Below are 20,061 nucleotides of genomic sequence, written 5' to 3' on the forward strand. Positions count from 1 at the left end.
ATTGACTTGTAATTAAAGTGTGAATTATTTAGCTGTTGAGAAGCGATGGATCAGCCAAGATTTCAAACAAACATCTCTCTGAAAACATGCGGAAAAAGGGCCAAAACAGGAATGGAGTGAGCTCTGATGGACTCGCACTACAGAGTCCACGTTTATCCAGCATTGATCCAGCACACATGGGGACGGCCCCTCTGCATCGATGAGTTTACTGGGACTTCATGCTTTCTGTATCCAGTGCTACAGAGCTGGTGAGCAGGAATTTAGAAGATCAGACACACCTCGTGCCTCGTGCTTAAATCAGAGCAGCAGTCAGTCTTTGAGAGACCTCAGGGGAGACTCCTCGGACCCCGGATCTTTGCTTTATGGTTTCATTATATTTGGTTTTGCAGAACATCATCTATACAGTACATGTCCACTCACCCTCACCTTACACAACTGACTTTACAGATTCTTCAAATCTACATATTTTTGTAAATTTTGATGATTTTCATTGTATCTGTTTTTTTTTATACCTCACTGCAAGACCATTTTTACTGTAAAACTCATGAAGTTCACATTGATTGTTGTGTATTTATGAAATTAAGACCTTCAACTTTGCCTATATAAGGATATTTGTTCTCATACGTCATCAAATAAGGATTGCAAATGTCCAGCATCTGTTATTACTTGGGACCGTATTTGTGTCCAGAACACACAGCTTGCCTGGAAGGCTGAAACACTCATTCAGTGTCCATCCAGGGTTGGATTATTTACTTTGCTTCCAAAATGTTGTAGGTTTTACTATAAGACCTGCTGAGTTTGTCACCTTAAGTTTAGTTCTATGTCATATAAAGTGGAGTGAATTCACACCACCAGGGGGGAAATACTAAGAGGCTTATTTTGCAAAGTAAAACCACAAAAAAAATATCCGCAAGGTTAATGTCTACTTCCATCTCAGCTTAATGAGTCGATGGATGCCGAGTGCTAATTCATCAAGTAATTAAGCAGAACATCAAACGAAATGTACACGTATCCTCTAAAAAAATGTTTTATTAAATAGTGTGAAAAGTGAGGAGCTGTATTTTCTTCGGATGATTGCGCTGTAATCAGCAGACAAGTATTTAGTTCAGTCAGGATTGTGTTCACAGAAGTGTAACAGTATCTCAGCTTCCTTCAGAAAACCACCATCACAGGGTAATCACCTGGAAGTAAATGTATGTTCTTGAATATTAATGTACTGCATGGATCCTGGACTAATGGTCTTCATACACTATTACACCTGTGTATGAGTGAAAAGAAGTGTATGCAGATCCCCATAATAAAACATGATGAGATAACTACATTTCCCATCATCCTTAAAGTCATCAAAACACTGCTGTACCCAGGAACAGCATCACCGAGCTTGTCATGAATCTCTGAAAACTCTTATTCTTCTTCAATATTATTTGTCAGAACTTAAATCATAACTTTCAGTCCAGTGCAATTTGTCCCAGAGTGTCAGAGGTAAACAGGAGTTTCTCTTTAATGGACCGGATGCTATGTGTTCATGCTTTCCAGAAAGCAAAAAAAAAACAGTAATTTATATTTTTCGCTCAGAAATTTGTCAAACTAAAAGATTGCATTTAGTGACCTAAAATATGACCCATCAGCAGTTGTTGTCAGATAAACACCAGTGTTGACACGGGCCTTGAGACATCCTAATTGCTGAACTTATCTGTTACACATGTCTGTCTGAAAGCTGTCCAAGTGTAACCTCCAAACCCCCTTCCCCCGCTCTCTCTCTCCCCCCTTTGGCTGGTGTCAATTCATTTCTGCCTCTGGACAGAGATTAGATCTCTGGCAGTTCAATGGTCTGAACCTTATCTTTGTCGCTCTCCTTCCAACCCTTCCCTCTCTGCTTTATATTTGCCATGACTCCTGCTACTTCAAGGGGACTTCTTCAGAGATACCAGGTCTGTCTTTATGTCGCTGATATATCTCAATATCTGTAAATTACAGTTAAAAGTCAAAGATCACACAGCTGTCTGCAACACCATCATAAACTATGTAGAAGCACTTTATCTCACAGTGAACTTTTTACTTGGCATTATTGGTGTGAGACATGATCCGTCTTTATGTGTATGCAGTAAAGATATGCTATAAAAGCAGGCCTAGATCTTATATAAAGTAACACTATAACACCTATATAATTAGAATGGAATAAATTAAGTTTTCATCGTGAAAATAAATTGTTCCAAATGAAACAAACGCAAACTGATAATTAACTGACTTCATTTCCATAATCTCTGCGTCTTTCAGCTTATTATTATTTTTTTTTTATGATGCAACTTTTACTGTTTTAATTGTTGCTTTGCCCTCAGCAACAAACAGAGATAGAAGTAAAAGATGACATCATCTACAAAGAGGACTCAAGTAAATGCTCATGTTGAGCTGTTGGAGACCAAAAACAGAGGCAAAAGAACATCCATACATACGACTTGTGAGAGACGTTTATGTTGCTCTTTCTTTGCTGGAATAGGAAATATGCAACAGTTTGTTTAAAACTAGAGCAAAACAACTTTATGAGGCTACATTATTGCTTGTAGGAAGTAAAAAGTTAAACAATTATGATTAAAAAAAACTCTGAGTCTGTCCAGTGAGATCCACATTATTTTCTTAAAAGTTGGTGGAGACCAAACAAGAACTCGGGAGAGGATTTACTTTCACAAATACAACTTCAGAGGCAACTGTTTATTGGTTCAAACTAAATGCTTGTCGTGAAAATAAATAAGGGAGGGGGGCTCTTGATGAACCAGTTTATTTTTATTTGTTTAGTAAGACAAAACAAAATATGTATTAATTTATTTTACGGTTCTGCATTTTCTGAATTTATTTTTCATAAAATGCCTTTTTTTTCAAAGACTTTATAAAGCCTTAAGAAAGTATTTTCAGGGGCGCTGGTGGTCTAGTGGTTAGTTTGCACACCCCATGTACAGAGGCTGTAGTCCTGGGTTCGAATCCGACTGTGGCTCTTTTCCTGCATGTCATTCCTCACCTTCTCTATCTCCCAGTTCGACTCTATCCATTGTCCTGGCTCAACAATAAAGGCAAAAATACATCTAAAAAATGAAAGTCTAGAAAAGAATAAACTGAAAAGATATTTTGAGGTCAACACAAGACCATCAACTGTACATGAAGTATTTTGCCCTGACCTTCTGTTCACTCAGGTCTTAACGTGTGGCTCTACTTGACCTTTTAGCGCTTCACGTTCACTCTCCTTTGGTTTCATTTAAATGCAAACGCAAGCAGTCAGGATCAATGTCGAAGATCACCTTATCAATATGAAAATTGTGGCTGTGGGGCTAAGACGAGCAATATTACAAAGTGATTGATGAAAGTGCGATAAAGTCGATATATCATCAGTGATAGTGGGGAGCACAGGGGTCACTGCTTTGATAATATCAACGGCGTGTGGGTCATAAATGCTGAACGAGCAGAATTTCACTTATAGCACGGCAAAGCTGTTAGGAAGCTGATTTATCTGATCCTTATATTTCCTGTGCTGAATCTAACGGTAAGGATTTGAAGCGTGTTTGATCATGGGTCAGGAAGCCTCTTCAGTAATCAAATCATTCGTATTGCTTAAGAGTAAACATGAAAAGGAGGCCAAGGAAGCACAAGTCAGAATTCAGATTTCCAAGAAGGGAAACGTGTTATGATCAGGCAATAATATAGCAAAAAAAATTAAACACACGATAATGGAAATACATTTTTTGAATAGGATGTGTATGTGACTTCAGGGTCTCTTAGAGACTGCCTCAGGTGGACACTCAAGTAGTACTAGTAACACTTCAGCATTGGCTTCATTTTTCAACACCAGAGGTTGCCGCTTGGTTTCATTGGCTGTGTCGTTACCTATGGTGATGAGAGGTAATTTCAGGTCCTTTTGGTTTACCCTCCCTGACTTAAAATAGCCTTTTAAGTGCAGTTCATCTAAATGTCATATTTCTTCCTATTTCTTTATTGTTTGTTTTGTTTCTTTGGCCATAATAGCTCAGGAGCAACGAGAGGAAAGAAAGAAAGAAAGAAAGAAAGAAACTGTCTTTTGTTTCACTTCCAAGGATTTCATAAGTTGGCCCTTTATCTCAGCTACCGTTGTTATCTTATTCATTTTTAAGAATATTAAATCATGTTAATAAATGAAATGGTAAAAACCAATTCAGAAAGCATAGAAGCAAAAGTCGAGTTCTGAAGTTGAGGAAAGAGAAAGTTGAATTAGAAGCTTTCTGATAGTGTGTTTCCTCTCAGCACTACAGTGTTACGTACTCCAATAACCAACAGCAAACGACTCTGCTGCTGCGCTCTGTTGTGGCAAATGACGAACCTTCTGTGTGTGTGTGTTTGTGTGTGCCACGTGTGTGTGTAATTACTGCAATGGGAACAAACACAGCGAGTGTGATTGTAAGGAAATACAGTGAAGAGCGTCTGCCTGACAATATTGGGTACCACACACACAAACATATTCTGCCCCAAAGACACGTTTTATTGTCACCAGTGGACATGATGTTGTTGTGTTTCAAGAGGAGGAGGTGGGGGGGGGGGGGGGGGCACATTTACATAAAAACAAACAGAAGCAATTAGAGCACAAAGCATCAGGATTAGACAGAGGTGGGCATGTGTGGGGGAGGAGACGTAGGGTTCAGTGAGAGAACGAGGGAGAATGAGTCGGAGAGTATTTTTAGAGAGAACAGTTGTTTAAAATGAAATGTGAAATAAGTGATTTCATTTGTGCTTGTAAATGTGCAGAGAGAACATTACTCAGTCACACTGTAAATGAGGACAATTCTCACAGAGTCAAACTCCAGGCTCTGAAAGCCAAGTATCATCTCTGACAATCAGAAGTCCATTTTGAACCCAGAGGAGGACGGCATTAGAACTGAATCAAAGGAAAGGAGGACACGAGTTGAAGAAAGTCGAGCACTAAACAGTTGGATCGTTTCTGTCGCAAGTTGGAGGGGAATAAACTTTAAGGTCCTTGGACAACAGTGCCACACAAAGCTGCAATCATAAGCCCTGTTGCCACCAAGCCCTGCAGTTTGCTTCAGTACGGTTTGGTACTGTAAACCTTGATCTTACTTGGGTGTCCACAGCCAACCGGATTAGTCCATCCCGCTAACTGAGGAGGTTTTTGTTATTTGTGAGACACCGACAACCAGTGTTAATCTCGTCAACGAAATAAATGACGAAAATATTTGTTGACGAAGGTCTTTTTAAATTAGTCAACTATGACCATGACGAGACGAAACTCCGCTATTTGACGATTTGATGAATAATATTACTTCATCATCTAATTGAGGAAAATGTGACGAAACGAAAACTACATTATAAGTGAGGATTATCACGCACCCCCGTCAGCTGTTCTAAAATCATTGTAACCACAGCAGACTTCATCAAAGGTGTGTGTGTGTGTGTGTGTGTGTGTGTGTGTGTGTGTGTGTGTGTGTGTGTGTGTGTGGTGAGTGCAACAATGTGCAGCCTGGAGCCTGCAGGTCCGTGAAGCCCCGCCCCCCTGGAGATTCTGATCATCAAAATAAAAGCTTGCGTCTGATTTTGTTGACTAAAATATCTTCAACTAAAATGATGTGCAATTTTAGTCAGTGACTAATTGACTAAATTAAATCAATAACAAATGACTAATATCTGACTCAATATAAAGGACATTTTCATCAGGAGACTATGACTAAGTTAGAAAATGGTGTGAAGATTACCCTGCCGACAACGACCCTCTTCCTGCCTCCACATCAACCGTCAGCTCAGAGGAAGAAATCAGCCTGTGCTGCGCGGATATGACGGGTTTTGAAGGGACAGGAAATGCCAAGAATTACGTCATACAGCGGCCCACTTTCTTGTTTGAGCACCGTTGTGTTCACATCTCTTGCCAACTGTTCTCGAGTACTCATGAATCATGCCCAGGACCTTCTCTTCAAGCGGACTCAAGCAAGTACCCAAGCACGGTACGTTTGTGTTCACACTGGAAATTCACTTTAATGATTAGAAAGCATTAAAACAACAACGTTGAATAAAAATATAGGTCTTCTTATCTTTGTCACTATGACACAAAGACTTCATAAAACATGGACATAGTCTCTGTGACCTGCTGGTTCCTGAAGAGGCCTTTGGAAGCCGAATGATGGCGTCTGCCATACTGGACATCTCCACCTCACGTGCAATCAATCTGGACGACCTAACTCCGCCTTTTTGCCTTTTGTTCTAACCAGGCTGTATTTTTTGTTTGTTTCTGCAGTGAAATTGGACATTTTTAAATATGGAACCTAACGGGGATTTCTTTGCTTTTGCAGGCAGCTTGAAGCGGACCCTCAGGGCTCTGCAGTTTTTTGCCCTTTTGCATCGCCTTCATCTTTCAACAATGGAGGTTGGGGCCAACTTTTCACAACAGATCAATACGCCTACAGACTAATTACTATTGGCAAATATGTCGTTGGAAACCATCAGGAGAGATCGTGTCACTCAAATGATTGTAACTCAAAAATATCCCAGATGAAGAGAGCTGGGCGAGAGAACAAATATGAGTTCACTTTGCAGGTGTGCGTCTAAATCTTCACTCTGACTTTCTCACTGCAGAGGAAACACAAACTGTTACTGATTGTTTTTCTTTCACCTGTAAATTAATTTTGGGCTCAGAGGAGGCGGTAAACAGGGGTCAGAACACCTCAAAGCCCCCAGCTTGGCAATGGTCCTGAACCAGATGGTGGCACCCCACCCAGAAATTAAACACTGTTAATATTAATGCCAACAGGGACAGTTTTCAGGAAGGGAGCCAGTAAAAGTCTGGCCTCAGGCACAGGTGTTTGATATTTCTAATGGTTTAACCTCTCCACAAGTTCCAAGTTCTGTTCCTATTTTACTTTGTTTCATTGTATAATAGTTTGTATCCTGTGCTGTTCTTTCTGTTTATTATTGTGCTTGCTTGGTACTGTTTTCTGTGTATCTGTTGTTGAGTTTTATGTATTTTACGACGGGTATAGCAAATTAGCTCAGGCTATAAATGCTGTAGTGTGTAGACCCAACAATTTACCGTCTCCATACTTGTCCCTATTACAAATACACATTAAATAAATACAAATAAATGGTTATCCTGTTAATTCTTGTGTCTTAAAGTTTTGGGAAATTTAGAAGTGCAACTTTCGTTAAATGTTAAACAAATTTGAGTCAAAGACCCTTTAAGAAAATGTGTTTTATTAAAAAGGGGGATAAATGTCTTGTTTGCAAAGCACCAAAAGAAGTCCTTTAATACATAATGGATGTAAAAAGCCGGCAGCTGTTACCTTGGTCTGTCCTTCGATGACAGAGAGAGGCACGCTGGTGGAGGGCCACTTGTTCCGGGGAGGTAAAGGCTTGTCGCAGTTCCATAAAACCACGATCTGAATGAGAAAAAAAGCACCAACATCATTAGACACGGATTTCTGCTTTTAAAAACAACAGAGAAGGTTTCACAAAGTAGAACGCTGCAATAGAATCTATCTCAGTATCTGAATTCTTATCCACTTGTCGTTGCTATAGTTACAGATCTGCACTCTTTATCTTATATATTGTTATCAAGCTTATGTTGCACAAGCAATACACTTTTTTAATTAGTTTTACAGAAACTTGTTATCATTTAGTTGATTTAATCTCTGAGACAGTTTTTTTTTTTTGGGGGGGGGGGGTGTTGTGGCTTTATAGTAGAGACAGGGCAGTGGACAGAGTCGGAAATCAGAGATGCTTTCTTTTATGAAATTAAAGGCACCAAAATGTGCATCCCTGGGAAAAATCATGCACATGATGTTTCACTGATGGAGGCCAACAGAAGTATGTAGGCTATAATAAAATTAATACATGTACATGAACATGTACAACAATTTAAACTCGTACCTACGAGTGAGGGATCTCATAATTAACAGATAAGATGTCTAAATAAATGTTAAATGCAATGTGCAAATTATCCAACTGTTTTTTCTTCCAAAATGTGTTGGGATTTATTTGTGTCCATTTTTTAGTTAGTGTGATAACAAAATATGTAGAGAAGTAATATAAGTATGATGGAGTCATCTAATTAGAACATGATAATAAAGTGACTTCCAGAGTAAATAGTGTGGGCACGTTTTTCCTGACTCTCTCTATAAACTGCGCAGTAATTTATTTTCTTTAACCAGCATGCAGCTCTGCAGACTCAGACTATCATCCCTCACAATATATTCAACACAGTTGTAGTGATAGTTGTTTCAAACTCTGGTTATTCTCACCACCAATGTGCAGTACAGTAGAGTACAAGAATAATCTAATATTGTGATGTTTTTCCCCTTAGAGTCATGATTCTGGTATTTTATATATGATAACTTCTGTCTCGAATAGTGGCCTTTAATCCTACTTTTTCTGACCGTCTTTGACAGAATCCAACAACAGGAGGTAAACATTATGAGAAGAATAAGAAGATAGAAAAGGTATAAAAAGGAAGTTAATGAAAGTAGAAACAGCAGGGGGGCGTGAAGTGTGATTTAATGGAACGATGTCATATATAGGAACATTACTATATATTACTTTCCATTTGACTGGTTATATATGAAACAGGTTTTTGTATTATGTTCCTGTCGAGCTGCAGACAAACTTCCCCACCTGTGCACAGAACTTGGACTTGGCTACAGCGATGATGAGCTTCACCACGGGGGAGATCTGAGACTGCAGAGGAGTCACCGTGTGGATCACAGCTGTGAACTGCTGCGGGGGGCTCTTACCTGCACACACACATACACAAAGACAACACACACATATTTAACAAACAGCTGTTCTGGGTAAACTGTATTTAGGTTTTTAACACAGATCTGTAGAGATACATCTTATAACCGGTTAGCTGGACACGGGTTGATCCGCGCTGAACCATTCATTAATCTCTACGACACATTAGAAACCCCCGGTGTCCATGACTGAGCGTGAGTAAACATGTCTAATCCAAGAGTGAACACTTTGCATCGAGTGTCTCTTTTCAGTGAACTGTGAATTACGCTGACTTGTTCCCATAAAAAGGACTAATTGTATTTCCTACAAACTCACAGTGAAACAGCTCTTGTAAGTAACTTTTTTTGTATTTTATAGCAGCAAACAAAATGAAGCAAACGGGAGCAAAAAGGAGAAAATTATGAAGTGGAACCAAACTCAAACTGAATTACCACCTTCGATAAATGATCCTGAGCATTCGGGTAAATGGGGTTTAGGAAATGGATTTCCCTCTCTGGCAGCCCATGCCAAAGAAAAGCATCAATATTATATTATAAAGCATTTTCTTCCACCAGTGGATTTCATTTCCTCAATATGTTTCTTTATTCCATAGTAAAGGAATCTCTTCATGGGACTTGGAAACAATGAGCAGGAGCACAAATAATGAAAAACCAAAACATCTAAATGCATACTAAAGTTGATTTTATTGTAAAAAAAAGTGTAAGAATGAAGAACAATTAATACATACAATCACAATCTACAAACTCATTTTGTTACATGCTGAGTTAGCGCTTATTGTGATTCCAGGGAAACCAGAAAGTTTCTGATAAAACATTTTTATACACGTTTATTTGAACCATGGTTGATAAACTCAAAATAACGTGTGCTATTTAAATTCTACGTGTCTAAAGTGGGAAGCCTGTTCGTGAGAAGCCTGGAATAAACAGTCTGTAGACCGGTGCAAATGTTGGAAGAAGAAATAAACACAGTAACTGAAGACAGCAGCGATAGCAGGCGACATCATGCCAAATGTTGGCTGCATATGGACGGAGGGGAGCACACATCCTCGAGGATAAGTGGAGCCAGAGTGCTCTTTAGCGTTGCTCTATCCATCTCTCTGACAGCCGGCCCCCTGACCAGACGTCTCAGGTGCGTCGCAAGGTATTTATGGAAGCATGAGGTCTTCTTTTGTTGGGGGAGGGGGGGGGGGGGGTGTCACAGAGAGAGACTCTTTAATCTGTGATTTAAGAGCTAAATTACACAGATTAGTTTTATGAGCATACTCTCATATTCATAGTTTCTGTGTTATACTGTATAAGATATTGGATAATTATGCTACATCAGACATTTTATTTAACATTTCCTCTTTTATGAGGCACTAAAAAATGGCCAGTTGCATTTTGGGAAGTGTAGTACCAAACACTTTAGTAGATTTTCTATTTACAGAAGAAGCAGTGTTTTCATCCCAGTAGTCCAATATATAAATGGATTTTAACTTTAACATATGTCTAAATATTACATTAAGGTATTCAAAGACGACACAATATCTGTGATTTATATAATTGATAGAATCAAAAAGTACCAAAGCTGTAAAAAAAAAATAAACTACAGATCTTCAACCAGATTTGAAGTTAATCAAAAGAGCACTGTCAAAATTGTGCAAATGCATTGGCAATGTACCCAAACATTGTCAACGTATTCTTGCAATTTAGACAGTGTGCAGGAGTTGACTGCTTTTTTTTTAGTAATTAAAGATAAGAATATACCCAGGTGCCTAGGACTTTCATTATGGTTGCCATGGTATCAGAATCTGCTTTATTGGCCAGGTTCGCTTACACACATACTGTAAGGATTTTGACTTTGGTGAACTGTGCTCTCTCTGTACAAAAAGTAAAACATTAAATATGAAGACTAAATACAAAACAACCAAAGACTTATATGTACAGTACAAGACTAAATGAGACAATAGTGCAGCGGTGGGTAGTGTAAAAAGATGAGCAATATCAAAACAGGCATTAAAACCATTTACAGTATCATAACTAAGTTTAAAAAATGTGGTATTGTGACAACCCTTTATCATATAGTCTTCAATCCAAGGTGACAAATAAATGGAAAAAGACTTGCTTGACATCTTAGATATATTTTTCTCCAGGTTGATTGGTGGCCTTGTGATCTATGTTTGACCTCTGAGGGGTCGTTCACACCTTCAGATTGGTGGAGGTCACATGTGGGTCATTATTAGTCTGTCCTCTGAGAGATGTTAGAGTCACAGGAATCGATGTGTGAATGGATCTAAAACTGTCTCAGTAGAAATATCAGGATGATAAAAGCTGGATCTGGTGTGTTGACAGCGTCCTTTAGTTTAGTACCTGTCGTTCTCTTATTTCATCTCCAGGTGTCATTAAAGAAGTATTGTTTTATTCTGTACCAGCACGCTGACCCTTTTGAAAAGCAGCAGGTACACTGGCATCTGTTAAAGAGGTTAATGTCTGAGTGAACAAATTTAAGAAGGCAATGTATGAGATGTGTAGTATTCCTCCAAAATCTTTCATATTGTACCACAATAAAAAAAAAAAACAATTGAAATGTATGTTTAAAGTTCAAACTGTTTAAAATGTCGTCTGGGCCCTGAGTGTGGGAAAGGATTTGGATGGTGGGAATTTTTCAGCACCATGGACAGAGACACACACAGTGTTACTTCAATCATTAAGCAACTGAAAACATAAATCAACATGTTTGATATTTACGATTCCAGTCTCTGATGGAAGACCTGCAATAGCCAGTGAGAGAGCAGACCGGGAAGCATCACCAACCAGATGTTGCATACTTTAACATCTCACCTCCAACTTGCGCTGTAAATTGTGTAAAGACACCCAGGCTGAGTCTTCTAGTTTGTTCATAATGTTGAAACTGTGCTTATGTCTGTGACCACCCTCCTTTTCTTAGACCGTCTGGTGGGTAGCTAGCTAAGGCTAAAATTTTACTCCAGTAAAAGGGTCCAATGGTTTAGTGGGCTGGTCTGATTCCTGAAGCTCCCAGGCTGTAAATGAATCCTGTTACGACCCTGGGCTTTACTGAGAGCTGTGTAAAACAACTCTCCCTCTTAGAGATGTGAATACTCGTATTTATTCCCTGCAAAGGTTGTGTATACATTCATGTGGTTATTGTCTAAAAAGGGAAACAGTTGATAAAGTAAAAGGGCATTACTTCCTCTACCGTTTTTTTTATCAGTGTTGTGCCCTCTCGACCTCGACAAATCCATACGATACAGACAATACTGTACATTTTTTTCTTTTTTCGCTTAAAGCAGTTCTACACTGCATGTAGCAACGTGACCTTTCACAAACTTAAGAAAATAAATATCTGAAGTCAACAGATCTGGATGTTCTCTCAGCTCCTGAGGCCAGAGTACATCCGAGGAGTTCGTCAAACTTTTGCAAACTATCAGGCAGAAGCTGCAACTGCTTTGCCATCAAAAGTTATGGGGAGGCGGCAGAGTGAGACGGTCGCACACTCGGCATCAACGACAACTTATTCCCCGAGCAGCAGCAGCCGAGATGGCAGCAGCTAAAATAGTGATTTACGGGCGGTGGAGTAAAGCAAACTGCCCCATCTTCCCTCCGATCCCTCAATCCCTCCGTTCTGTGTTCCCTCTCACCCTGGAGTCCACAACTCCTCCGAGGAAGACCAACATCGATCTGAGTTACAGCGGAGAATCTCTCCTGTCTGCATGCAGATCCACACACACACACACACACACACACACACACACACACACACACACACACACACACACACACACACACACACACACACACACTTTCTCCTCTACTTTGCCTGCAGCTTTTAATTTGTTGTTTTTTTAGATTTATTTTTGGGCTTTTGCCTTGATTTGATAGGACAGTGGAAAGAGTTTAAAACAGGAGGGATTGAGATACGGGAAAGGAGGCGGAGCCACAGGCCGGACTTGATCCAGGGCTGCCAGCTTGGAGGAATACAGCCTCCTATACCTGGGGCACAACCTTACCACTAGGCCATGTGCGCCCCCATGCAGCTTTTAGATTTGTATCTTTATTTTTTTTTAAATTAAATTAGATTAAATAAACTTTATTTGTCCCCGGGGGGCAATTAAAATATTTATTTGCATATATCATTGAACATCATGTTTATCTCAAAATGTACTCCATTGTTCACTAGCAATTCAATCAGTACTTCTGCAGCTGTAGCTTCCAGGTTCTTGGTGAGAGAAGCAGCAGTTTACACACAAAACTTGGACATTGCCTGATTGCACTGTCAAAAAAGAGAAACATCACATATTATTTGTATGACAGCCAGATGATCTCTGACTGGAGAACACATCTGTAATTCATGAGCATCACAGAAGAGGAGATTGACACTTTAAAAACATTCATTTTGTCTTCCTTTATTTTAGATGGCACCGGTTTGTTTTGACTCATTTAAGTGTGGGCTACAAATTTAACCTTTTTTTCTTTTACAATTGAAGGGCCTTTTTGCCTTTATTACAAAATATAGGATCGCTCAAGAGAGACAGGAAATGAGGGGAAGTCAAACCAAATATATAAACATGTTTGTATATGTTTACTGCTTGTACCTACACTGCAAGCTACCTGAAAATATTACATTCATTGTAATGGAAAGCTGATAATTTAGCAAGCTAGCACAAGCTAAGGAGCAGTGTTTGGCCAACCCAATGTTCAATGGTTTCTCAGAATCAGAATCAGAAATACTTTTTAATCCCAGAGGGAAATTGTTACAGTTGCTCCAAAATATACAATATAGCAGTAGAAATATAGTATGAAAATATTAATCAAATAAAATAGTAATTTAATCTGCGTAATAAATGTTATCTGTGTGGCATTGCGCCTTGCTGTGTCCGCAATATTCACCAGTTTGAATCACGTCCAATAGCTGATTTGTATCCACTCCCAAACTCACCGACACGCTGTCAGTGTTTGGGGGAAAGGCATCCACTTTTTTGTCTTTGTTTGTTTGTTCTTGCTTTAGTTGTCATGTCTATGTCATGTCTATATATTCTTGTTTCACTTTGTTCACCTTATCACCAATAAAAAAATAAAAATAAAAAAAGGAAAGGCATCCACTCCCTGCCCAGAATCAACCAAAACACATGCACTTCTAAATCCAGGCAGAAAACAGAGTCTCTGCAGACACAGTCACCTCCACACATGTATAGAGGCCCATAAGTGATGAATGAGCAGCATTACTTTTGTATAAGTCTAAATTTTACTTTTTAAGAAATAGCTACTGACTCTATCTTTAATCACCTTCATGAGCTGTTTTAAAAACGGAACCCTGAAATAGTCAAAGTCCTGTGAATGTTTCAGCACCATGGAGAGCGACAAAGCCTGACTGCAGCTGGAGCCCAGCCTATAGGAGCCAGCATCGTCAGAAGCTTTCCTCTTTGAGACCAGAAGATCTAAGGCCCACAATGCAATTCCTCTACTGAAATATTTGGGTGGTCAATATATATTTGAAATGCCCACAGGGTGGTACATTTTTAATAATTATATCCGGTGAAAATGTATTGCTAGATAGAAGAAAATGCAATTTTCCTACATTAATTTTAGAAATAATGAATAACTGTTCAATCCTGCAAAAGTTAGGAAATAAAGTATTACAACTTTATTGAGATGAAAAATCAAAATCGTGTTCCAAATTAATAACGTTGGTGATCCATGAGCTTTTATGTTAGACTCTGCTGTGATTTGTGAACCTTTCACCTCATGCAGTGTCTTTGCCTCATGTGTCTCTGTCTGAGCCTCACAGTTTGTCACTCTGAGCCTGTGACAAAATCATAATTAAGTCTGCACCCATTCACTCACAATAAAAACTTGTTTTAAAACACCTTTAACAATGAGCTCTCAGTCGTTAATAAATGCAACCCTTTGCCACTTTTTCTTTCATTTAAACGTTTAAAAAAAGTGTTCAGAACATTTTAGCACTTTTAAATTATGAGCAGATGAGCACTTACCCAGTATGGCATAGTAAAAAGGGAACTGGGCGGGGTCGGCTGAGTACTGGGGGAGTGCATAGAGACCACCAGGTAGAGAATTCCACAATAGACGATTTCTGGACACCAGAGAGTCCACGCGGTCCTGGATGATCTGGACGGAAAAAGACAGTGAGAAGAGGACAGAGGGAAGAAAGTGTTTAAAGACACACATAGGGAACAGCCAATGGCACAAACAGAGTGTAAAGTTTTAAAGTACAAAACAAAGATGTAGAAAAACGGGGATGGAATACATCGAGGTGAAAGTAAACAGAAGGGAGAGAAAGTATAGATGAGAGCTGTTTTGCTTGCCAACTTTGGAGACACATAGTTTCCACAACACAGACACAAACACATTATCTGTTAAATTACATTTTACAACTTAATTTAAAAATTAATTTAGGCATAAAGAAGCGGAAAAAAATTATTGAGTAACAACTACATTTCACACTGTCATATCTAATCCATTCACACAGAATTGGTTGTATAAGCACATGGACAGACCATATGTAACATTTAAGCTAACACAACATCCCTCTTGACGGCCTCTTTACCCTACTTCTCCTCCACACGTGCTCATATCTGAAATACAAATAGCCTGCTCTTTATCTTCAGGTGAAGCTTGGGGAACTCTCTAGAAGCTGGAATGACTCCACAAAACAGTCCAGAGACATCAGTTAGCTCCCAACACGAGGAGTCCATTAGCTACTTAGCTAATATCATCCATTAGGCTTGTTAACTCAGGTCAGGTCAGCAGGTTAAATGTTGAGAAGTCTTCAGGGGGCTTAAAGAAGAAAATCAATGGCACACCTACAATATTCTGCTGGACCTCTAAATACACAAATATCTGAAGATCAGCAAAAGGAATGCGATTTCTTTAAGAATACACATTATGAGTTATAGCTGTGCTTTTTAAAATGATGTTATGAGGCTTAAAAAGCTTGAAAGTACATTCCTTTACTTAAGTTATATTTGCAATGCTACTGGGTAAAAAATATTGTATGGATCATAGGCTGCATACACTGCTCAGGTTGATACAGAAACATTTCCTGTTGCGTCACCAGCTGTCTCCGTCCTTACCCTGTTTTTTCTAGGAGCTGCCCCTGTTGCCAAGCTTCCTCAACAGCTTCCCCAAAACTAACTGATGTCACCAAACTAATAAAAAACTGAAAACAGTTAAAGTAGCCAAGCCATCTTACGACTTGAATGTAAAGGTCAGACAACAACTGGTTCATGCCCATTGCTGCCTAAACGGTGTGCCTCTGTTAAGTTCCAATCTTTCAAACTCTAACAACATCACCCAATGGAAATCAGAAGCGATTTAAAAACACAAATAATTTCTGCTGGTAGGGAAATAACATGAGTGGCTGCATGCCGAACTTTCTACAGACCTTCAAAACTCTTCTTATAGTCAAACCAGACAGCATGACATCCAAATAAGACCACTTACTGTCGATGAGGACCGATCTAATCTTGGCCATGTTTCCATTCCTTTATGTGTATATCAAACAAAAAAATAATCCAAGATTCTCATCTCTTTCCATGCACACAATCATCCGGAGAGGGAGTAAAATGTTAATACAGATGACTCAGTCTTAACGGACCAATAACCAAAATTTCTATCTTTGCTGAGTTATGTAGCAAAAAGTTTGACGACAACATGCTCCTTACAGCAGCTAAAAGGGCTAACGTACATCTGTATCAGACCAATTTCTTAAGACCACTGGCATGTTCATCTGCAAATCATCATCATAGCAAGCAATCACTGGAGAATGCAAAATCTGACCCAGTGGTGTCTGTAGAGTGAAAACAACAGTGGACCTAGGACAGATCCCTGTGGAACCCCGGGTCTAACAGCACAAGAATCGGAGAACAAGTTGTGATATAATGCACCTTAAGGTCTTTCTAAATAGTTTTTAGTATCAAAGTGTAAATTTGCAACAAAAGGACATAAAATTCGAAAGTGTAAGCAGCAGGGGCAAGAGTGGATGGAACAATGGCAACACAAACATAAAGACCCCTATAAATTGCATTTGTATTCCCTTTATGAGGGATGAAAGGTGGAGATGACACAGGCACAGGGAGGATCATGCAGCTGGCTGGCATGTCAGTCCCTAAATGAGAAGCTTTAGTGGGATTGAGCAAAAATGTTTTCCTCAAAAGGAAAGCTCACAACCTTTAGTTTGTTTTTCCTGTTTTCTTCCTTTATCATTTATTCGTTCCCTTTCAACTCGTCAGCAAATCAGATGATGCATTCAGGTCCCCATGTGAGAGCCCCTGAGGTGTGATGGCTTTATTTACACTCCGTCAAAGAAGTGTTTCTGCACCACACAGGCGTTATATATTAAGTCAGCATGAGATAAGCAAATACCAGAGCGTGTGAATACCAGTGTTAGACATCAAGTATATTGAAATTACACAACTCATGACTGGCTGTTTCTGTTTTTATGCTGCCAGGGTCATTTTGTAATTATTTCAGAATTCAATAAAATGGTGATACAGAGTGCAGGTTTTGAATGGAGCAACAGGCCCAATGTTATATATATTTATTGATGTAGTTCTCATATATTGATTTAGTGAAGTTACAATAAAAAGGGCAACACAACTAACACAGGTTCCAACATATATTATTTCACATTCATGACTTTCTTAACAAATAATATCCAATCAAATAAGTTTTTTTTTATTTCCATCGCTTCAACTAAAATGAAATGTTATAGAAATTTTCTGAATTTACTCTCAAGAAGCAACTCCATAGATGTGCTTTGGGCTCTTTGGTGGCACCTGTGGTGACAAGTGGTACAGCAGCTTTGTTAGTCAGATTCAATTTAAATAGAAATCTAAAATATTTATTTTTTTACTTTACTTTATTAGCAGTCTTTCTATTGGCCAGAAGGTGGCAGCGCCACTGGTTATTAAGCAGTCTGCACAGACTGCTCAGACTGATATGGAGAATTTCCGGTTTGTGGCACCAGCTGTACTTACCCGGTTGTGCCTGTGGCCAAGTAAACTCAACAGCTGCACTGAGACTAATTGATGTCAAATACCCTGATAATTATCACCAAACAATTCATCAACAAATGTAAATTCAGTGAAAACAAGACTACTGTTCTTAATCTTCATTAAGGAGTTAACAAACTTGAAGCAAACACTGAAATATGTTCAAACTAAACCAGCCTTTGTACAAATATTGTAAAATATCTTGATTCCTGATAAAACCTCTGACTGTTCTTGTTATCTTTTTTTCACATTTCAATGTGTTTTGTTTCTCAGTTTCTCCGACTTGTGCTCCGTCTCTAATTGTGTTCTGTGTGCCATTTCATAATTGTTTTGTCAGACTTTGATTATAAATAAAAATTTTACAAAAGCATTTTTAAAAATTGCATGCAATGAATCATGTTATATGTGGAGACAAAAGAAAGCCCAGAGAAGAAGGACGCAATTGTGTCATTTGAGTTATGGATGCAGAAACCAATCTAGTGCTTACTGTTTGTGAATGTTAGCATTTTGTTTTGGTCTACAGTTTTTCCACTTGCTCTCCTTTGTGTTTCATGTTTGTCTGACACTCTCTGTGTTTCTGGGTGTGGCCTTCTCCACCTCCGCCTGAGCGCCTGCAGCTGCTGAACCCGAACACCTGCACTTCATCATCTAATCAAGCCACTGCAGTAAATAACCCTCGGCTCAGATATCCACAATCCATCCCATTGTTCAGTCTCCTATGCAGATTTACCTGAAATGAATTTCACAACCAGCCTTTTGTGTGTGTCCAATTAAAACCACTCAGCCTTCAACTCTACTACCAGCTCTGTTCTACCATTCCCAGCCCCCTTTAGCAATGTCAAGATCACTTAATCTTAAATGTCTGATTCATCTTCAAACTACAAACAATCATTCTAAAACTGTTCAAGGTGTTTTGGTGTTTGTTTTCAGGTGTTAAACTGAACTGCCTCAACACATTAGAAGAATACATAGTGTTTGCCAACCCTTACTCCTTTCCAAAATTTAAACTCATGGCTCCAGAAACACAAAGATGGCAATGGGAAAATTGCCAATAATAAGGCTTCTGAACTGTCTGGTTTGCAAGTGAATGAGTTATGGCTATACAAATACAATCTGTGCCAGGGCTGGACTGAGAAAAAATACAGTCCTCACATTTTTTAACCAGATCCCCTCACAATCGATCTTGGTATCTACCAGGTTAACATCCTTGCAGCTCTCTTTTTAAATATGACTAATATACTATCGCTCCAAATCACCATTAAACTGAGTTTTTAGCACGATAGACGAGTGAATAGGTGGACTGACTTCCTGGTGATCATTGGTTTCCATACATATGGAGAAGCTGTCATTATTTCAAGATATTTAACACATACTCACTCAAAGATATACAACCTCAATTCAATGCAATGATTGAATGCAACGTAAACAGATGCATTAACATATTTACTGTCCTTTAGCAGCCATGTAAAAGACAGAATTGGGACAATTTTGAAATGAAGCCAATGAAGTGAATAGAATACTGCAGTCCCTCAAGTGTCCACTTGCTCCAAAAGACTTAGAATCACCATTAGGTCTCGTCTTAAAATGTCCTTTTTGAGAGAATTAAAAACCCTGGTTCAAAAAAACGGGTTTGGTGTCAATAGCTAACTTCTTTATTGGCATAAACTGTATAGGGAGTGAACTTTTATTCATTTTTAAACTAATCTATTTTGATTTCAAAATCATTTTCTGCACCCCCACACATTTTAATAATTATGTCTGATAACACCAGAAAAAGGGTAGAAAATAGGTGGAGTTGAGGTGAAAATATATCATGTAAAAATATCTCAGCACTAACATGATAATACAAGACCATCAAGTCCTCCTTCTCAAAAGGTTTCTTTTAATGCAAAATTAACAGGTTAGTGGAGCTGTCAATCAAACAAACCTGGCCACACCCACATATTCCTGAGGAGAGGTCGCATCATGCCTCTAAATCACTAACACCTGTGTGGGTGTACAGAGGCTTTAAGGCTAGGATTGTGCTACATTTGCATAGTTAGGGGCATGGCTGAAAGTTATTTAGAGTTGCATTTCAAAAATGGCGACTGCTGTCTTTATACAGTCAATGGATTTGGCCAGCCTTTTGTTATTGGAGACAATGAGCCGACTCTGCTTTATGGGCCAGTTGTTAGCAAATTAAAGGTCTTTAATTCAGCATAATGACATTAACATATATTGGCCCCCAAAGGGTGTCAGCCCACTAGGAGAATCCTTGGTATTCCAGATCCCCAGTCCAGTCCCTCATCAGTGCATAGAGCAGA

General features: G+C 38.9%; 2 protein-coding genes across 2 annotated transcripts in view; both read right to left on the bottom strand.

The window, feature by feature from the left end:
• Positions 1-20,061, bottom strand: part of c15h1orf131 (chromosome 15 C1orf131 homolog) — a 282,944-nt gene that overhangs the window by 71,568 nt on the left and 191,315 nt on the right. The window lies entirely within an intron of this gene.
• Positions 1-20,061, bottom strand: part of LOC109986428 (exostosin-1) — a 183,690-nt gene that overhangs the window by 16,527 nt on the left and 147,102 nt on the right. Inside the window, exons 7-9 of the mRNA XM_065963908.1 lie at positions 14,741-14,873; positions 8,632-8,750; positions 7,305-7,400 (exon numbers count right to left, since the gene is read on the bottom strand). Coding sequence (XP_065819980.1) covers positions 7,305-7,400; positions 8,632-8,750; positions 14,741-14,873 — 348 coding nt within the window. The remainder of the gene's footprint in view (positions 1-7,304; positions 7,401-8,631; positions 8,751-14,740; positions 14,874-20,061) is intronic.

The sequence above is a fragment of the Labrus bergylta genome, chromosome 15, assembly GCF_963930695.1.
Source record: "Labrus bergylta chromosome 15, fLabBer1.1, whole genome shotgun sequence".
Lineage (NCBI taxonomy): Eukaryota > Metazoa > Chordata > Actinopteri > Labriformes > Labridae > Labrus > Labrus bergylta.